Here is a 21,470-nt window from a genome sequence, read left to right on the forward strand (position 1 = left end):
GAAAGATGGTCAAAATTGAGATTAAGAATTTCTATTGGTTCACACTACATGTACATGTACATAGCAACATCTTTGATCTAACATGTTGATAGATGAAAGGAGAAGGTCTATCTGTAGTATAGACTGGGTCAGCTTTTAGAAACATTCAAAGTGAATTACAATGTACATATTATTCCAAAATTGAAAGAATTAGCCCATGTGACCTCTCTTGTAAAAGTGGATTCAGGTAGCAGTTTTTCTAACTAATGTTAGAATATAGAACTAGGTGAACGCTATTGAAAGGTCTCGTATGACAAATATTACTTACCTCAGAGTCTGATATCAATGATAAATTTTTTTGAATTCGATTATTTAAGGCCTAAATTAAATAGAGCAAGATAACTAATTAAGTACCTGAACTATACCTACATTAATTATAGATTAAGAAAGTGGCACACCTATAGAAGCATAATTTTTAAAAAGTAAGCTGCTAAAGGTTTCCCAGTGAGGACCGTTTTACAAAAACATGGATAATAATAAAGACTGTAGATAAGGCCGAAAGCGATTAGAATAGTTCAATAAATTGCCAACTCAGCAGGTTTCTATCCAAATTATTAAAAACAAAGGTCACATAACTCTAGTCGTTAATTCATTAGTTGTAATACAGAGTTATTTATAGTTATATTATATTTATTAAATCAGATACTGACATTTAAAGCACCATAGTAGATAGGCTACAAGTAGGTTGAAAATGCAATGAGTCAAATCATTCTTATCTTTAAATGGCAAAATGTGCAAATTTTAGTGAGGTATGATTTTTGGAATTGCCTCGTGGATCTTAAATCATGGGTTCGATCCCATACTTGTTTTTTGGGGGGTTGACAGCATAACCTAGGGGGTTTTCTCTTGGCACACCACTTCTAAAGACCCTTGCAGGAATTATTGAAATAAAGAATATACTACAGACGGAAAATCACTCATGAAATTTGCTGGAGCAAAGCAATGTCACAAGTTCTGATCTCACCATGTTGGTATCATTTTATGCAGGGATTTCAAGGAAAATTGACAGTTATTGAGCTAAATGTGTTTAATTGTTCTCTAATGTATTTATATAGGAGATTAATTAATAGATATACATTCAGTTAAATTAAATAATAACATATTTCCTCCGAATTTAAGAGTAAGGATACAAATTAACTCACAGAATGTGAACAATTTATTCATTGATATTAGAGCTGATCTGGGTTTATACAATGGCAGTAATTCTCTTTTAGTGATTATTAACCCCCAGTAAAAATTAACTTTCAATTTTGTTTAAAGTTGTTTAATTGTTATAAATAGGAAATGGATTGAATGAAAATAAACATTATGTCAATGTGTATTTACCAGATGCATTGAATGAATACCAGATAATTCCATTGAAGAGTAGAGGGATTTGTAATTCCAATCTCCTATTTATTCAATTTAGGATACTGTGTATACAATGTATCTGTAAGCTTATATTATGAGAATTCTTTACTTATGTTAACAAGAGTAGAGTATATATATCATATTTAGACAGTCAAGTTATAAAGATGTCATTAAATATTTATTTGAACATATATTATATGTTTCAACCTAGTGTGTCATAATGTAGATTAGATAGATAATAAAATCTGTTAATTCAGAAACTCATGTCAATACTGGTCTGGAATGGTGAACCCAGTTAAGTCCAGCGCAGCAACTAATTCAGACCATTGCATTCAAACATTTTTTGGTGTGTTTATTTTTTTGTAGAGCAAGGTGGGGACAAATTTAATTTCTTTGGTTGTAATGTGAAATTTGTTCCGGACAACTGCATTCTGTTTACACTTCAGAGAAGCTCTTTTGATTCAGAAATTTGAGGTGCATTCATATGAAAATGTCCTTCCTGAATCTGTTGAAAGTCATTTACAAACGTACTTGACCCATACTAATGTTTAAACTGAGGGTTTAAAAAATATTCTGCAAACTAAAAACTGGACTAAATTGTCTTATTTGAACCGTAAATTAACTGAAAGGGTGCACATCTCAATTTTTACTGGTTGATAGCTTCACTTTTCCTTTCATTAGTCATATACCTTCCATACTTGAATATTTTATAATGCATATGAATAACGGACTATTTAAAATATGATAATATTAATTCACTATCCATGAAACATAACAACATAAACAGCACTATAAAATCTCTGTCCAAGCAGATCAAACAGAAAAGATTAACTGAAGTGGATAATTTACTCTATATAACTGTTCAGTGGTCAGTGGACTGAATCGTTTTTATTGCTGACCGCTCCAGGCTGAATGTTGACCCCATGCACTACCATTAATAACAGTTAATCTTTGAATTGAACATGTACATGGGGGGGGCTTCATGTGAATTTTCGCCTATCCGGATAAAATTATATATAATTAATTTCCTAATGACATCCCATCATTTATAAAACTAACATTCTGAAAATTGTAGGATTCTTTAATATTGGCTTTAGTTCCTAAAAATGTTAATTTACATAGTCATGTGTACTACATTTAGATAATCTAATTATGAAAAACAAATTCTGCTCAGATCTACCCAAATTACCCTTATCTCTGTAATTTGGCATGACTGTCCTCTAATTAAATACAATTCAAATAAAATGTATTGCCAATAGTGTGAATAACTCAATCAATTGGACATTGCATTGTAATATCCTATCCTGGTCAGAAGTATGGTTATGAGGCATAGTAAATTAGCAGACCAATAAACAGAGAAACCAACAGGACCAAGACATGTTCTGAAAACAATGAGTTCATTGAAACCTTGACAGTATGAAGCATGGCTAACAGCCAATTCCTTTTAACCAGATAATTGCTCAATTATATGACAATTTATCAGGAACTAAACAAAGGTAATGAGGTTCTACCAGATTACATTTTGACAAATAGCGTAGAAGACTTCATTTTATCTACGATAGTATGTAGCAGGATATAACAAGAAATTAATTTGGTATTATATTAATTGTATTCAATTTATGTCACATTTTGTCAGAAATCATTTTAATTTTATGCTGCCTAAATATATTGTGGTTCATTCTCCTGATTTATTGTCATGTGTATTTTATGCTGCCTTTTCTTAAAGTGGGTGGCTAAGTGGGTAAGACGCTGGCTTGCTAGTCAGGAGGTCGCCTGTTCCATCCCTGCATGGCGAGAAAGTGTACACATTGGCATGCACGTAAAAGATCCATTGGCAGATGGAATTCGATATAAGAGTAGGCCATAGTGCCGCTGCCCGGGCTATTTTTCCCTCATAGCACACTCTATGGCATGATATGCCAGTCTTCATTAGCCCAGTCTGAGTAGGACGTTGAACCCAATTCATTTCATTTTTTTAAAACTGTGTTCACATATGCGTTCTTTCTCCTACAATGTTTTTCTAGATATCATAGCCTAAACCCTAAGGCAAGATGACCAAGTTTATTGTGGTTGACCAATTTTTTAAAATCTTTATTTATTCAATGGGTGATCATTTGAAGTAAATTATTAAGTGGCCATTCATCAGAAAATCTCTTATTTATTCAAATACAAAAGGACAAGAAAACTTTCAAAAGACACGACTCTTTGATGGTGAAGTAGGGACTATGTTGTTTTCATCTTTCTGTATTTGATGATGTTTGACTACTGCCAATATGTTTCTTTTGACCTTAAAGGGGACTGACTTGGAAAAAAGAGACAAATTCTGAAACCAAGTTTTATTCAGATTACATCCCTTGGTTTAATGGGGTTTAACATCCTACTATTCTGCACCATCCAGGCTAATGAGGGGAAAGCACAATTGAAAATCCTGGGGTATTTCCCCAGCCAACACTGGGATCGAATCCTACACCCCTTGGTTTAGTGAGCCAGCATCTTTCTGAGCCAACACATCCCCCATCCCTTGGTCAATTACACCTACCAATACTTTAAAACTTTATAGTTTAATGGTGCAACATGCTAGATTGTTCACATATATCTCAAATGTTGAATATGTGCACTATTTGAAATGTTTTTGATACAATTTTTTGACTGACACAATTGTACTATCACTTTAGCTCTACACTTGATTCATCCTAACGCATACATGTAGGCGTGATAATTGAGACAGGTGGGACAGTAGTTTGTTTGATATCATCTACAATGTATTCCATGTTTTACCATATAGTGATGTATCCTTTTTATTGATCTCTTCATTTAGCCAAACACAAACAAAATTTTAACAAGTGCATCCAATTACTTTGTAACTGTCCATGTGTCAATAAAAGCTATGTAGAAATAAGGTCAATTACAAGCGGATCGAGTCCAGCCTAGTCAACAATATTCCTAACTGTCAATTTTCTTCTATTATTGATCTTTTTGATGAATGACTAACAGTGGAGAGGAGGACCAGGATTCTAAAGCCAATATTCCTGATTTCTGAGATTCTTCGTATTAAAACAATTCTATAGGTCAGAATTCAAGAGTTCTATGAATGGTGATGTAAACTGAGCTTATTTTGCCAATATTCATGATTCTAAGAGTTGTTTCTAAGAGTTGTTGGAGTCAGAGATGATGCAAACCACAATTCTAATTTCTGAATAGTGATACAATAACTCTTTAGCAGTTTGCTACAATAGTTGGATTTGTATTCAGAGAAGAGATTACATTATCTGCATTAAACATCAATCTTTTATGTATTCACTGTGCCAGGAATTAAAGTATTAAAATGTAGATGTATCTATTGTGTCTCTGTCACATTGAATTAAAGTATATATTTATTGCATTAATTTGTATGCGTAAAGTAGTTTTAGCTGTAAAGTAGTTTTAGCTGTGTGATTAGGAGGTAATTAGATAATTTTAAAGGAACAAGTAAATTTGACAATTCCAATTAGGTATATCGGATGGTAGGTTCTGTGTTTGAAGTAGGGTACACTTCTCCTGTCTAGAACACCTGATGCCACTTATTGATTCAGAAAGCTCAACAATTTGTTGTACATGTTATTTTATTTATAGCTGTAAGCATCAGTACATGTACAATCGATATAGAATAGTATATTCATATGTATTCAATATTGAATTCTAACACTATTGTGTAAATTCCCACTTTAATTCCTAATGTTTAAACAATGGGTGTGATATAACTTTAATTGTTGTTTCTCACTTATGATGTACTTTATTTTGTGTTCTGGAAAAATCGATATTAATTGTGCCATCATTGATTTCAAAGTAGCTTAAAGCCTATCAATATTGATTATGGTACAATACTATTTGTTAAGGGAGAGACGGGGGTTGTTGATGTTTTTTTTTTTAAATTGCTGTTCAAACTATTATTGATACATGTGCAAGTAAATAAATAGAAAGTAAAAGTCTAAATAATGATTGGTTCACCATGCCATGTTAATATCTGTTTTATAACGGTAAAGGTATTTCTTGCCACATTATATTATACTTTATATTCTATTGTCAAAGTCATTCACACCTAGACCTATATACAATTATTATCAAATACAAATGTACTTTTCACATTTTAAAGGAACACAGTCATGTCAATCCTTTAACTTTTGATTTAAAATCGACAGAAGTATTTTCACCTACATGCATTTCATTGGACAATGCAAAGTTTCTGTAAATATTAACTTATTGGTCTAAATAAAGCATAAATTTATATTTGGGTTTATATTCACAGCATAGGCGTACAGGGAAATTTTTGACTGGGGGGGGGGCGGTGGTGGTTGGTGCCCAAAAAATGTAGTTAGGTTCTTAGTATGTTACATAATAATAATAAATTCGCTGTTAAATTGGACACATTCAAGAACACAATATCTTTTTTTATACAACTTTTACAAAATACAATTGTGTGCTCAAATTTTCCCAGCATTTGGTGCCCAAAATGGGGGGGGGCAGCCGCCCCCCCAGCTCGTACGCCTATGATTCACAGGGCAAACAAGGCTGTCCATTTTTTTCAATTTCCAAATCTCATAATTACCGTCAGAGTTATTGTCCTAGATAACCTCGAAAACCTTGTGTCCAATGTGGCTTATGCTATACACAGTGTTTATGTTTATCAGATAAAGAATTATGTTGATTTTCACAAATTTCCAATTGTCCTTGATAACACTCAGATTTTATTGCTTTATATTGTTGAGCACTGGTATCTTTAAAATATGTTATAAAGACCAACTATTAAACATTCCTCACATAATACTGTAGAGTAGAACTAGTACAGTTTATAACACATACTGAATCAATATGTGACCTGAGGGAGACGCCACATATTTTTATCAATTTTATCTCAAAATAATAATGTTTGACACTTGATAATAGATTGTTTTTTAATGTTGACCTATGTCAACTCTCAAAATTTTACTATAAAAGAATAAATCGGAATGTAATTTGTACATACATGCCAGTCATATTTATTAATTGAGATGCATACCAGTCATTTATTACTTATAGTATATTTAACCTATATAATTTGTAGATAACTTATTATACATAAATTACTATTTGTTTTAGTGGCATCAGTTATGTGTGAAACAGTTAAAAAACAGTTAAAATATCGGAATACATGATTTATGATCTAACGTCATTCAAATTATGAAGTATATCTTAAACCAATGTGTCAAAATCTATATTAATCCATTTTGTTCCCATGGAAATGGTTAATAAAATGAATAAAAAATAAATGTGACCTTGTAAAATGACCCCTGCATGTTAATGTGAAGTTTATATAAAGCCATTAACATTGTCCCTGGCAGTAAATACACCATGGTTTAATGGCCAAGCATTAAAGGACTATTCATACAGATTCAAGAATATATTGTTGATGGATGGCCATTAAAGCTGCAATAATGCTATGAACAGATTTAGTATTTAGTAGTACCTTTATAAAATGACAATAGTTGGATGTTTATAAGCCTAATGTAAAACACTGAGCTTAATGGTGACTTGCAATGACACAATTTAGTAGAAACCATATGATTATTTGTGTCGAATAAAATCATAAAAGTAAAGCCATATAATATTAGAGCTCATTGGAAACATCCATACAAATACTAAAAACATTGATAACATATCATCTATATCATGACAAATTTGTTCTTTTTAAAATACTGTACTGAAAGTGAATAGTTTATTGATTGTATGGCCTTGTATTTAGATTGTATGTTTAAAGTGTTCCAAGTATTAAATAATATTGATTACCTAAACCTACATGGCAACCTATTACAGTATTACACCTACATGTATAGATTGTATACAGGTCACAATTCTATGGAATACAATTACTGCTTTTTACTGAGCGACGTTTCGACTAGGCTTCTCTAGTCATTATCAAGCTATCATAGCTTGATAATGACTAGAGAAGCCTAGTCGAAACGTCGCTCAGTAAAAAGCAGTAATTGTATTCCATAGAATTGTGACCTGTATACTCTAGTTCAATTACTAAATGCCATTGAAACAATGTATAGATTGATTAATGTTTAAACCCAACTTCTCTAGACAACTGTGTTCAATTATGAGACATCAATTTATATGCTGGTACTGTTATATTTAAATGATGGTTTAAATCTAAAAGCATGGAATTTAAATACTTGTCTCTTCAGAAAATGAAACTAAATAAGAGTGATAAATATTTGTGATCTGTTAAAGTTACATAATAAACAGTCCTGTTAACCTCCCATATCATAACTCCCACTTGAGCTGAATTCTTGTAAATATGAGCAACACCAATCATTATATAAACAGCTCTTACAAAAACACAACTGATTTTTCAAATTGAAATTTAACTTAGTTTACATTTAGTTTTGTTACACACTTTTAAACATGTTAATAGCAAGCCAAGCTATTCACAAATGACTGGCAAAAATAAGTTTTTAAGTAACAGATATTACACTCAGTTATCAGACAATCTCGATTTAATTTCAAGTAAATTATGTTTAGGTGTACATTTAATTTGCTATTCTGTATAACCTGCCAAATTCTTAGAACAGTTCTGTGTCCAATTATAGCTATACAGCTTTTTGAGTTGGTGCATACTTTTTATTTTAAAAAAAAAGGAAGTTTTTCTTTAAAATTCTATATTAAATTGCAAATATCAGACATGTGGTTTTCAAAGCAATCTCAATTACATTATCAGTTAGACTGATCTACTATTGTGTAATTAGATAACAAGGTAATTGTTAGATTATATGGTTACCTTGTAACTGATTGACTTTCCATTAGAAGGATAATCACTCAGTAATCCTTTCCATCAGTATAATAGATGGAGAAGATATTATTGACCTATGTCTAACATGTATAGACGACCAAAAATGATTGATGACTGAAATTGATCAATTTGCAAGACATCAATAACATGATCTTGTTTTCTCTCTTTTATAGAATTGCCTGGAAATGGAACGCTACTTAAAGAATGAACCAAAATTAACGTCATTTAAGAAGATTAATTCTGAAAATGAAAGGCCATGGGATCATATTACAGGTCAAGAGAGATCGGAAGCGTGTAGTGTGGTGTCGGACGCGGAAACCGGAGATACAGATTTAGATCATGAATTGGAAGATATTCCAGAAGATGAAGATGGTGAATGTGATAGTGGTGACGAAACAGAAACTGATGAAAAATTAAATAATTTTGCTCACTTAAAATTGGATGATCATCCGTTTGATACCGTTAGTTTACATAGTTTTAGTTCAGCGTCAAGTGGTGTATCATGGGATAGTAATATCAGCGATCCGCCCTTATCACCAACAGTGACAAAAACTCATGACCCATTCGCTCTCAAACTTGTTGCTCAGAAAGGCCGAGACACATATACTGTATCTGCCGATATCCTTCATAAACATCCTAGATTTATAGTGACAAGTACAACACCTATACGAAATCGTCCTCATAGTGCACAAATACAACGACCAACCCCTAATAGCATCCCTAGACGTATAGAAGTCAGTCCAGACTCACGGAGAAGAATTCACAATTGTCCTTATACGGGTTGTAAAAAAGTGTACACTAAAAGTTCTCATCTTAAAGCTCATTTACGAACACACACAGGTATGGTATAGTGCTTTTATATTCTGTTTTATTATTGTATAGACCTAGTAGTTATTGTAGTAAACTGATAAAAATTCATAAATGATTATATTGAAAATACTGATGTTTCCAACAACTCAGGATTTAGCAACCATTTAGGAAACAACACTTAATTTCTATATGTGGACCAGAGTTACAGTTAACTGACCATACCTGCTCAGTGTTTGAGAATACAAGAGTTTTCAATTGTGACCCATCATCAATGAATCCTAATTTATGGCTAGGAACCACATGTACATTTGAGGTAATCCGAATTTCCTAAAAGTTAAGTTGACTGAAATTTCAGACCATGGAAGAAGTTAGAAACGAATTGAAATACAAAAAAAAAATAATATTTCAAAAATTCAATCAATCTCTGTTTTGGTAACAATTAGATGGAATGAATTAGTTCACTTACAAAAAAAATATTTTAAAAAATAAAATGATGCCTGAACAATCAGATATACAGTTACATGTAGAATTATCTTTTCTTTTTTTTTTTTAAAACAAGGGCAGAGATCATTGATGTAATACTCTTAGTTTTCAAAGTGGTTGTAATGAATTGATTAACAATCTGACATGCAGTAAATCAGTAAATTATATTATCTTGTAAAAAAAGTCTTTTGAGTCAAGAAATGATGTATATCAGGAGAATATCGATTAGAAATCTTGCTTTGGCTAAGTTTATCCATGATTGTGTATTCTAAGACGTTACTCGAACACTAAAACCACCATCAATCATGATCACGGGGAATTTATTCCACAAGTCAGAACTTTAATGTATCTTTCACGATCTCCTGTTTGGTTATTGACTATCTAATAAATCCTAGACTAATCAGACACAAGTAATAACATTCAGTGTACTAGTATGTCAGTCTGTAATATCAACTGTGATAACCTAGTCTACATCCTAAATTCTTTTAGAGAAGTTTTATATGTTCATTGTGCATTTTTGTGATCAAAAAGGGTAGATCCACCTTGGGCTGATTTGTTGAAAGGAAAGTAATAGTAGTTTAACCAAAGGTCAGGTCCCTGGAAGTGCGTGATTTTGACATCCCCTGAAATTATGAATTGAGATTAAGTTCATTGACAACAAAGCCCCATCCTGGCTACACCTCTTACTGGCTTGACCGGGTCTACATCAGACCTGGTTGACCAGGACATATTCTGGTACTTGCAGTGTTAATTGATTACCCTTGCAGATCATCTTTGTGTGAAAATTGAATTTTTTTTATTTTGCCCCTTACTAATTTGAAGAAAAAAAAAGAATCGAATGTTATCAAAATGACACTTAATGTTGAATCAAACCGGTCCAGCCCATACACAATAAGGCACAGCGTGGCTCTAAACCAATTAGACCAATTACTCTCAATTTGGCCCCATGCCCAGGAAGGCCTGGGCTACAATAAAACTTCCTTCATTTCACTATACTGATCTTAGCTGTGAATGTGGGGAGCCCGCTAAAACATTTTTCATTTGGGCCCTGCAACTCCTAAAGCCGGCTCTGCATAAAGTCAGATACTTTACTAAAGATTTTTTATAGTAATACAAGGTCAGACTGACAATACACATACATGAATAAAATTAGGTTAATTTGTCAACTTGAGTAGGCCACGGTTTCCTTAAATATGATTTATGGGTAATTGTACAATTATTCTGTTTTATTTGAGACTAACACATGGATAATTTCATTTTAAACACATTTTGGCATAACGTCTCTTCTGAAAAAATCCTGACTATCCAAATGTCTGTGTATTTTCTTAACCAGACTAGTTTATTGGCTTTTATTTCCGGATATTAGTAGCATTTTTTGTTATATTAATACATAGTCTGATATTAAAATTAAAGATCTGCTATACTTCTTAATGTAAAAGTACGAAACAGTTTACCGGAAGCAAGCAGGAAATGAGATTTTTCATATTTAAGAGATGATTTATCAGTAAGAAAACTTTACACATTTAATCAAAGCATTTATTTTGTTATTCTTTATTACATTGGATTGTGTGAGATTTCTTTACAGTGATAAAAGTGAAATAGAAAAATCTTTTAATAAGATTTATGATAAGCTACTTTAAAATCAGTTCCACACAATTCTACATTGGTTTACATTCGTTGTGAAACTATCAGTGTTAATCCATTTTATAACTTCTACTATTTGTAATATGTTCTTATTAAAACCTATAAGCCTACACACCCATCTTCATTAGTCCAGTGGTTGCAAAAAATTAGGACGTTAAACCCCATTTCATTCTTGGTTATATAACTAATTTACTTATTTTATTATTAAAAATTAAATTTCGGGAAATTTTAAATTTTGTCCACTGAACCCCTTGAAAAGGAATATAAACTAAAATGACTACATGTATATATCTCAGTGAACACACCTGATCTGTACAATTAAATCATGATATAATTGTTTATTTACCATGCCTGACTTTTAAGTAAAATAAAATTTCTACTTGCTTCTTGATACTGTTTGGTACTTCTGCATAAAGACATATTTTGAAAACGGAAAAATATAATTTAAAGAGTTTGACAGCTAGCTCTCATGAAATTCACATCGGATAGCAGCTGACTGTGAAATGTAGGATGTATAATTATTATATGACACTTATTAAAATAGTAAATAAAATTTGGCATGCACATTTTGGCTTTGTGTGCAAGAGTCAGTATTATTCAGCACATTTTGAATAAGGAAGGTTGTAAAACATTCAACCATATTCTAAAGCACTTATCAAAAATCATTTATGTGATAAACGTCGAATCCATATTCTGGTCCTGCCATCTGTAGTTGATATATGTAATACCGACTCTCATCAGTGAACAGAACAGTTCTCCATTGCCTGTGTTGCCAGTTCTGGTGTTGTTGGGCAATCTGTAAATGTTCATGTCGATGGTGAGGATCAGTCCACGGTAAGGTCTACAGCAATGGATCGGCGCACTGTATCGGTATTGCTGGGTCTTCCGTATGTTCCCACTGTCTGACGTGCTGTCTCAAATGCCCATGTGAAGGGATTCTGCATGTGCTGTCGCACAACATGGCGGTCCTGTCACCTTGTGGTAACTCTTGGTCTACCAGTTCTGGGGCGATCATCTGTGGTGTTGGTGGCCCAAAAGCGTTGCTGAAGCCTGTAGTTCGTCCGAACATTCAACTGGAAGTGATTGGCAACGGCTTGGGCAGTGTGGCCAGCATTGAGTCTTCCAAGCACCTGGTTCCTCTGAGCTGTCATGAGTCGTGGCATGTTGCTGACGTTGTAGTGGGAATGATTCAACCAGGTATAGGGGTGCATTTTATAGGACTGTTTCCGGTGAACAGCACGTGCAGCATGAGTTACATGAAAATCAGAAGTCAGGATGCGTTTTTGAGAACATTTCCTGCGTTCAATTCTGTGTTTGGGAAGGAGCCTTATTGCTCAGGTCAAGTTGGAGATGTGGTCACAAATATACAATAAAAACATTTGGCAAGTTTTATGCAATGTGTCTATTCAGAGTAACATACCAACCTGACGTTTCTTTTGCTGCTTAGGACACTTACATTGAGTGTGCAAGTGGCATACCTCAGTACATAGTAATTTGCACTTTGTACATTGTACATGTACAATAACTATTGCTCCAAAAAGCTTTCTACGGTGCAAAATCTTTGTATCTTAATTTCTATAGGCATATAGGTTTAGATTTTTTAAATAGACTTATGACGTGAGGAAAAAACTCTAATGTTTTTCAGATTCAATTTGAACTTATATGTTTATTTATCTATGTTTGATATAATGTTTTAATAAATTTAGAACTAAACTAATGACTCTCGTTATGGTTCTGAATGTAGACTGCAAGGCACATGTAACCATAAATTATACAGTATGGTACTTTATGAAAAACATTAAATTGGTATACAAGTTTTTAGAAAATTTATCTTTGGCCAAATCTTGTCTTCTATAACTATGACTCTCTTAAATAGAAAATACTTGAGTATTATTATGCTAAGTGTAGAATGAGTCACGTCTTGATATTCTACCAAAATAAGTGCTTAGTAAATCGGAAATTAATCTTCAGAAAAGGCTTTTCCATGAAAAAGTCACATTTTTAACATACAATAGTATTATTCTAAATTTCAAATCTAATTTTAACTTAGGTCCACAATGTTGAATTATTCTGAATGATTATTTGTTGAATTTTGACTTTTCTTTTAAAAGGAAATATGACGTTAAACGTACACACTAAAATATCATTTCTCACCATATTAGATCTCTTTAGACTACATATATACAGTTTACTTGGTCAACCCCATACAAAATAAAGAGTCAAATGAATAAAATGAAATAATTTTAGATGTAATTTCAAGACTATTTAGAACTGAATAAAAGTACACTTAAACTAAGATGAAAGACATTCAAGTTAAATCAAGCCAATCTGCCATGAAATATAAACAGATATTTAAGGTCAAAACAACCTGGTCTTTTTTGTCATCTATATAAATATTAATTAAATTATTAAGTGTTTGTATAAGAATGTTCAACACTGGGGTACATGTATGTATCTATACCATGAATACAATAGAAAAATCCAGGGCTTGGTTATATTGGTGCATAGAGGGGTTGGGGCGAATTGTGCAGCACTTTTTGTGGCGTGGTACTTTTGGGCTAGTGCATTCAAAAAATGTGGCCTGACACTGTTTTATTTTTCCATAATACACTGCATTTTGTTTAACATTTTCAATATGTTTGTGTATTTTATGTGTTGCATTTGTCAAGTCTAAAAACATTTTCACCCCACCCAGCTTTTCATTCTGCCCTTTTCTTCATGTTCCTTATTGAATACTGTTACTTGATTGATGTGAAATAAATACACTAAATGACATATTTTGATTTGACCAGAGCATATAATTAGTAACAATCTAGTATTACCAAACTGTGTTATTGTTTTCAAGGATAATAAAGACCACACCCTGTCAAATCCATATAGATATACTGACATGCTTCTATATGAATAATATACAGTCTTCCTAGTTCATTATTATTATATTAAACAAAGCAGTTTTATTCTGTTCTTTCTGTTCTTTCCATCATAGCACACTGTATGGCATATGCCCGTCTTTAGCCCAGTCGGTGCAGAACAGTAGAATGTTAAACCCCATTTCGTTTCTTTTAATATATCTGTCTTGTCTCCCTATAAATTCTTTAACAATACCCAACTTACCCCCCCACCCCCCACCCCAATCTCTGTGTAATACATTATATCAAATAAATGAAAAGTATATGAATGTCTAGAGATTTGTATACATATATAATTCAGTAGATGTATGAGAGTTTAAAGGGCTTGTTTCCAACACATCAATTAGTATTACATATATCCCTTTGATGTTGTGTATTAGCCATACAGGTGTAGACCATATATATTTATTAATCGGCCTCAAAGGAGCAGTTGCAAGATTTTAGAGGATATATGAATGTGTATTGTTTATCTTGTAAATCTGTAGACTTATGACGTAAGATTATACCTAGATAAACACGCCTATTGGTTTGTTTATATTACGCTTACTTCATATTGTAACATGAAGCGTTTAATTTATTTTCGAGACTCTAGTATATATACATTAAACTGACACTGTTATATATATGTCGGAATATTTATTCACAAAATTGAAATAGGCTTTTTATAACAAAAAATAAAAGGAAGCCTGGAGCTTAAGACAGAAATGAGACAAATAGGTTGTGAGTTAAAATTGATATCTGTGTGTATATGAAGCAGATTGGTCTCTACCTAATAATTACATTAATTTGTAATATGTAATTAGATTGGGTGGATCTAAATTTGAGTTGTCAATAAGTAGTCTTATAATTGAAATAATCGAAAAAAACTGCATAACATGTGAATATGAATATGCAAAATTCTTCTTTTGCATTAAACACGTAACCATAGAAATGAAAATTAGTATCCTTATGTTTAGTCTCAAAATAAATGAATTGTTGGCCAAATCATCATTCTATAACTGTTTTTGATATCATTTCAGGTGAAAAACCATATCATTGTACATGGGAAGGCTGTGAATGGAGATTCGCAAGATCTGATGAACTCACACGCCACTACAGAAAACATACTGGCGCTAAACCATTTCAATGTCGATATTGTGAACGGTGTTTCTCTCGATCAGATCATTTAGCACTTCATATGAAACGACATGCCACCATGGATCTATAGCCGGAACTACACAAAATAAGCCAAAAGAACTGACTATAATCAGATTTAATATAACTAAGACTAAATAAGTTGCCAGTATATGACATAATAACCAAATTGTAGATATATATATGTAATATATAGGTATATAAAAGATTTTGAAGACTCAAAGGATCCAGGCCGCCGTTCCATATGGTTCCACTTTATCGATCCAAGACTCGTGAAATTGTGATGTAAAACCTAAAATATCATTTTTGTGAAAAAAGACATTCCTTGTAAACTGATATATCAACACCACCATCCAATCATATTCAAGGTTAGAAAATGAAAACATAGTTCATGGGATATCATTGGAATATATTCAACCAATGAGTGTTCAGCGTTTCTTGTTAGAAAAAAAGTCTCCTTAATATGGCAGCAGCAAACATATAACAACATCTAGGCCTGACTTCAACAGTTTGTCATCAAGAATGAATGATGTGTATTACAAATGAGAAAATACTTTGTATTGTTCTTAGTATAGGCGTAGGGCTCACTTTCTGCCAGACTAAGATTGACTTCTGGTCAGAGATACACAAACGACTGACTGTCCGGTTTAGGATTACATGTGTACAGCCATCACAGAATGTGTGCTACTACGATCATACAAATCAATATTGTTATCGCAATCTTATACACGATCAATTTTTCTACGCTTCATTAATCGTAAAGGATCATTTACTAATCAAGCTTTGTACTTCTTTTATATGAAAATGTCTTATAAAATACATATAAATAATATATCGACTATCATACCTCATTGTTATAGATACGTATATTATACCTATATATCAGGTGTCTTGAAGGATTATAACATATTTCATGTGTCAAACTGAACAATGTATGATATTACCTAATAATGAAGGCAAATTTCACAATTTGGTTGATAAGAAAGTAGCTGATGAAAATTTATTTTTGGCAATCCAGGGTGTTTACAAATTAATATTCCTTAAATTTAGCCTTACTGGTATATTATTTTGAATAAATATCATACTTTGTTCATACTTTTTGAAACCTGAAAATGTTAATGTTATTGAGACACAATATAAACCTATATAAATTGTATTATAATGGTTTAGTTGGTACTCTAGGGGATCTTGCTGCATTTTCATTTTTGTCTGTGATAATAAACATATCTTGCCTAGTGCTAACTCATGCAGCAATATCCCAAATAATCCCTGTCAAATTATCATTTAATCTTTCTATACATTATAACTCTGCGCAATTTTTAACGTCATTTCTATCCGGACAACAATTAGCTTTGAAATGCACGTGTTGAAATGGCATTATGGACAAGCATGTCATTTCAAAGCCATTTGGCGTCCATGCCTATCGTTTTAGGTTTTTTATGTACTTTTCTTTGCAAATATATCTACGCTTAGGTTTAACTTATCAAATTACTTATACTAAAAAAAATTAATATTTAGACAATGTATAATTTATTCTATTTAGGTATGTAATTAATGATATATTGAATACATCATGGGGTTCCAGAGGGGGGGGGGGATATGAGGAGCTCAGATTTCACAGATAAAAGAATAGTTATAAATATATTTTATAAAGAATGATCTAAATTTGCTCCATGAATTTGAATTATTATTTTGAAATTCATGATTATATCCACTCATTTGGCAATTATCCTCTTCACTCTACTTCCTGTGGACCTCATCGGTACTCAGTATAAGACATTATTTTAGGAAAGAATTACTGTATTTCTAAAATATTGTTGACATACATCTAAAGTCTTTGATCTGAAATTTTACATTGTTCTCTACTTATATTTTCCAACTGATTTTCAGGGCAAGACTAAAGTCTGTCCTACAAGAACAAATGATAATTATCTACTATCAAACTGTGAATTTGGTCACATATTGTAAAGATTTACGCTAAGTTTTTGTTAAGCTGCTGATCTATATGAAGCTCTCTTTTATATATTCCTATTATTTATAATGTTATTGAATCTGTGATGTAAAACATGTCTTCTCATCTATTAATACAATAATACATGTTGGTATTACATAGATAATCAATCTTTTGTATTTAAAAAGCATTATGCTTAATATGCTTCCAGAAATACTTCTTAATTGAAAGAATGCTTAAACCATTTCAAACAACTTAAAAGTTAGAAAAAAAAAACCGATCCCCAAATTAGGCTGTTGGGACTTGCAGAATCCTCTAAGTTTTTTTAAGAAGATGATATAAAGGACAAATTGTCAAATTCTTACATCTCAAATTTTAAGATATGCTTTACAAAATAACAATTGTCCATAATAAACAACCATTCCGCATGGAAAACATATTTTTGTTAATTTAATGCTATCGTTATGTTTGAAATTGGTTTATTATTATTATTATTATATTATGTGAAAGTTGTTTTTAAATGAAATGATGTTGTTTGTTATTTTGTTATGAAAGGCACACAGTAATAAATTACATTGACTTTAATAAAATTAAACATGTCATAGGTCTATAATAATATCTGAGGATGATCAGCTTTACTTACAACCTTTTGCTGGGATTGGAAAATGATCGAAGTGAAAGTCCTGTTATGGATGTTTCATTATTCTGATTTCATCCTTTTATTTGTATAGACTTCATGAGAAAGATGAATTTAGGATTTTTTTTTATGTTTTATTATGATTATAATAATACAATAATTAATGGATATAATGATATTAGTTTGAATTTATTATAAAATCTTATGAGGTAATTTGTACACAAAGTTGTTAATCAAAAGATATTCTATTTATTTAAATGTGCTGTATATTGACTCTAATTGTTATAGATTCTAAATGTTAAAATGTATTTGATACTTTATTTAAGATCTGAAATCATGGTTATTTTGTGCTCTACAAGAGTTATTCCCCCTTTCTGCCTATTATTGCCTTTCTAGAAGAAAAGTGAAGTTTTAGTTTTTGGACAAAAAATTGCATTCTCGAATTAAACTAGAAATGAACAATCATCAGTTTAAAATGTTATTTTGCATTTGTAACTGAATCCTACAAAAAAAATACAAAGGACATTTAAGATGTCTGAGCCGTCCTTATTCCTTATATAGAACTAACTTCAGGTTACATATTATGAAGTATTCAAGTTTTGTAATGTAAATAAGTATAAGTGAAAGCTAAGATCTGTCCTAGGTTTAAGTGTATAATCTTGTAAAGCATATAATGTACCATGATTATAAAATAAGTAAAGTGCTATTTATTATTTATTATGTGTGAATGGATATTGGAGATCATTTCCATGACAATTAAGGCCTTTAACTTAAATATATGCAACCTTTATATCTATATCCTATGTAATATGATCAGATATATTTCTTTGACAATTTATATTATTTTACCCATACAGAGTGACTTCTTATTGTAGAACATTTTTTTTTAATGCCCTTTCCATTTTGTTATTTGAACCTTTTGTACTTCCCTTCCTTGGACATATTGAAATAAAAGTATACCATATGGTAGTCCTGAAATGATTTTGTCGAGTGGATGTAAAACTCCATTTCTTTCTCTTCTTCTGGATATGTAGATATAAAATCAACAACAACTAGACACCTACCCAATCCCATATTTTATAGCAAAGAAACAAATGATATATTTCTCTTATTCTATGTTTTTGGATAAACCTTATTTAATTCTTTGTAAAAGTAAAGTAATTGAAGGAAATAAAGGAATCTGATCATATTCGTAGAAATAGGATATCATACTTCCCAATATGTCCATCTTAATATGGGAACATTTAACAAACTGTGATATTAACCCTCTATACACCAAGGGCACTGATGACATTATCTATATTTCGATTGTGCTGGGTATAAAGGGTTAATGATTTAGAATCAGCCTGTGTCTTTGAAACTGTACCTCTTTTATTTCGAGAAGTTGTTAATGATGTTTGAGTAAGTTGATAAAGAGGTACATCTTTTGATAAGAGACACTTATTGGGCTGTTTGATTGAAACAAATCGTTATTCCAGTGAACATCTGTGTCCCTATTTATATTTATTAACTCTTAAAAAGTTATTGTCTGTTAAGAAAATTCTTAGAATGGACAAAAGTGCCAGTATAGTTAAGCATAGAAATTTGGTTTTGTATAAAAGTGCCAATAGGCTATATTACAGCATAGAAATTTGGTTCTATAAACCTCTTGATCTGACCAAACAACAAAATCTGAGCATTGAAATGTCAACAGTCCTTAGAATTTTGTGAGAGATAAAAGAATTTGAATGACTTAAAAATTAAAACATTTTATAAATATGGGCCCAGTTTTGGGGGTTTAGATTTAGGATTTGTTATAATCGAACTAAAGCCTTAGAAATCATGTTTTGTCCAAATAGTGCCTTTTAATATAAGTTAAGTGTTGTTAGATGTTTTTTTATATAAAAAAAGTAAACACAGTTAACACTTTTATTCTTCCGGAAATATAATGACACACTGGTACGTTAACTTACAAGTCCCAAAAGAGCGAGTGATAATATCAATAAAACCAAGAAGAATTGCTCAAATGTGTTAATGTGTCACTCCAATATTAAAGTGCAAATCAATATGAATTAAAAATATTATGGTGTCATTCTATTTCCTGAAGGTTTATCATTTAAATGCTATTTAAGGGTCGAGTGCAATCTATGATGCATATAATTTGTCTGTGCATCAATGATACAGGTCGCAAGTTGCAATGTGTTGAATATTTTTATATAGGAGATTCCACGCTGATGTGTGACATATAGGTATATCTAACAAAAGTTTCTGGGAAAAAGATTGAAATATATTTATAGTAAAAAAAATGTAGATAATAGTAAAATTTTCAATTTCGAAATTGAAAATATTTGGCAGATATTTGGCATGTAGCAGAGGTTAATATATGACATATCTGATTAAAAAAATTAAAATTTAATGTTGGTATTAATGCCACATCACTGTGACATCACTGTGATCTGCTTTGTGTCAGGTCTGACAGCTTCCATGTTCATGTTATTGTCTTTCGTCGTTTGCCCAATTTTTGATACTTGCTGTATATTTTGGTATGACAAATAAGTTTATTGAAATCTCATTTTGTAAATTTCTATATAAATGTGACAGTTTTTCTATGTACTAATATTGTAAACAGCTTTTTGTCTATTTGTATATAATATATAATGTTGTTGTATATAATCATATAAAATAAACCTCTATACAAACTAATATACACTTTATTATATTTTTCTTTTCTGGTGGGAGTGGTTCAATGTGGTTGCACTAGGTTGGGCTTCATTCAAGTTTTGGTGTGGGCCGAAGGCAACATAAGGAGAGCTAACAAACACGGTCACTTCGATGGAGGGGAGGGGGGGCAACTGATCTGACACATGTGCCTTTGTCCGTATGATCTGTCATTGAGTCAAGAGTTTTGATCCAAGGTTTCTACAGGTTATTTGGTTTCATCCAACAACTGATTTATTATGCATACAGGACTACAGGCATACTGATCAGCAATGAATATTCACCAGGCTGCTATTATCACTGAGAGGGATGACATTGGTGCAGGTTAATTAGTTCTCAATAGTAACTTCCTTCTATAAATTACATTCCAGATAAAGGTGTTTGAAGTATTTCCCATTTAGTGTAAATGGGTATATAAAATGAGTAAAAAGGCACCATTCTACCAGGACTAGTTAACACTACACTACCGTGTCTTATGTAAACAATGCACTCGTCATGGAGCCAATGATCAACGATGTGTGATGTGACGTCACATGTAGAAGGCATACATGAACATATAAAGGTCAGCCATCTTGTACAGAGGTATAAGAAGGCTTTTTCGCAATACCTCTGTGAAACAGATTGGACTACAGGTCCTTTGAATATCTTAATACAGACATGGTCGGATTAGAAACAGTTCCTTATTGCTACCTAGGGGATTGGGTGGCCGAATGGTTTAACACTCAATGTCTGTCATTGAGTCAGGTGGCATGTATTCGATTCCCCACTTGTATGTGACAAGGAAAAGAGTCGCCTGTCCAGCCTCGTGGGTTTTATCTGGGTCATCCCAAAGCTAAAGAAATCCACAGGCAGGTGAAATGATAGTAACTTTTTTCTAATGGTGAATGCTATTCACTACATAATTAATTGATGGAGATCACTAATGTTTGGTTAGTCGCCATTTTTGTTGTTATGAATTTACAGCATGTGAGAGAAACCTACAGTGTCAAGTGAGCATTAACTCCATTG

General features: G+C 31.9%; 1 protein-coding gene across 1 annotated transcript in view; it reads left to right on the forward strand.

The window, feature by feature from the left end:
- Nucleotides 1-20,447, forward strand: part of LOC126831476 (Krueppel-like factor 6) — a 58,279-nt gene extending 37,832 nt beyond the window's left edge. Inside the window, exons 2-3 of the mRNA XM_050561995.2 lie at nucleotides 8,371-9,037; nucleotides 15,063-20,447. Coding sequence (XP_050417952.1) covers nucleotides 8,371-9,037; nucleotides 15,063-15,250 — 855 coding nt within the window. The 3' untranslated portion in view covers nucleotides 15,251-20,447. The remainder of the gene's footprint in view (nucleotides 1-8,370; nucleotides 9,038-15,062) is intronic.
- The last annotated feature ends 1,023 nt before the right edge of the window (nucleotides 20,448-21,470 follow it).

The sequence above is a fragment of the Patella vulgata genome, chromosome 9, assembly GCF_932274485.2.
Source record: "Patella vulgata chromosome 9, xgPatVulg1.2, whole genome shotgun sequence".
In the NCBI taxonomy this organism is placed as follows: Eukaryota; Metazoa; Mollusca; class Gastropoda; family Patellidae; genus Patella; species Patella vulgata.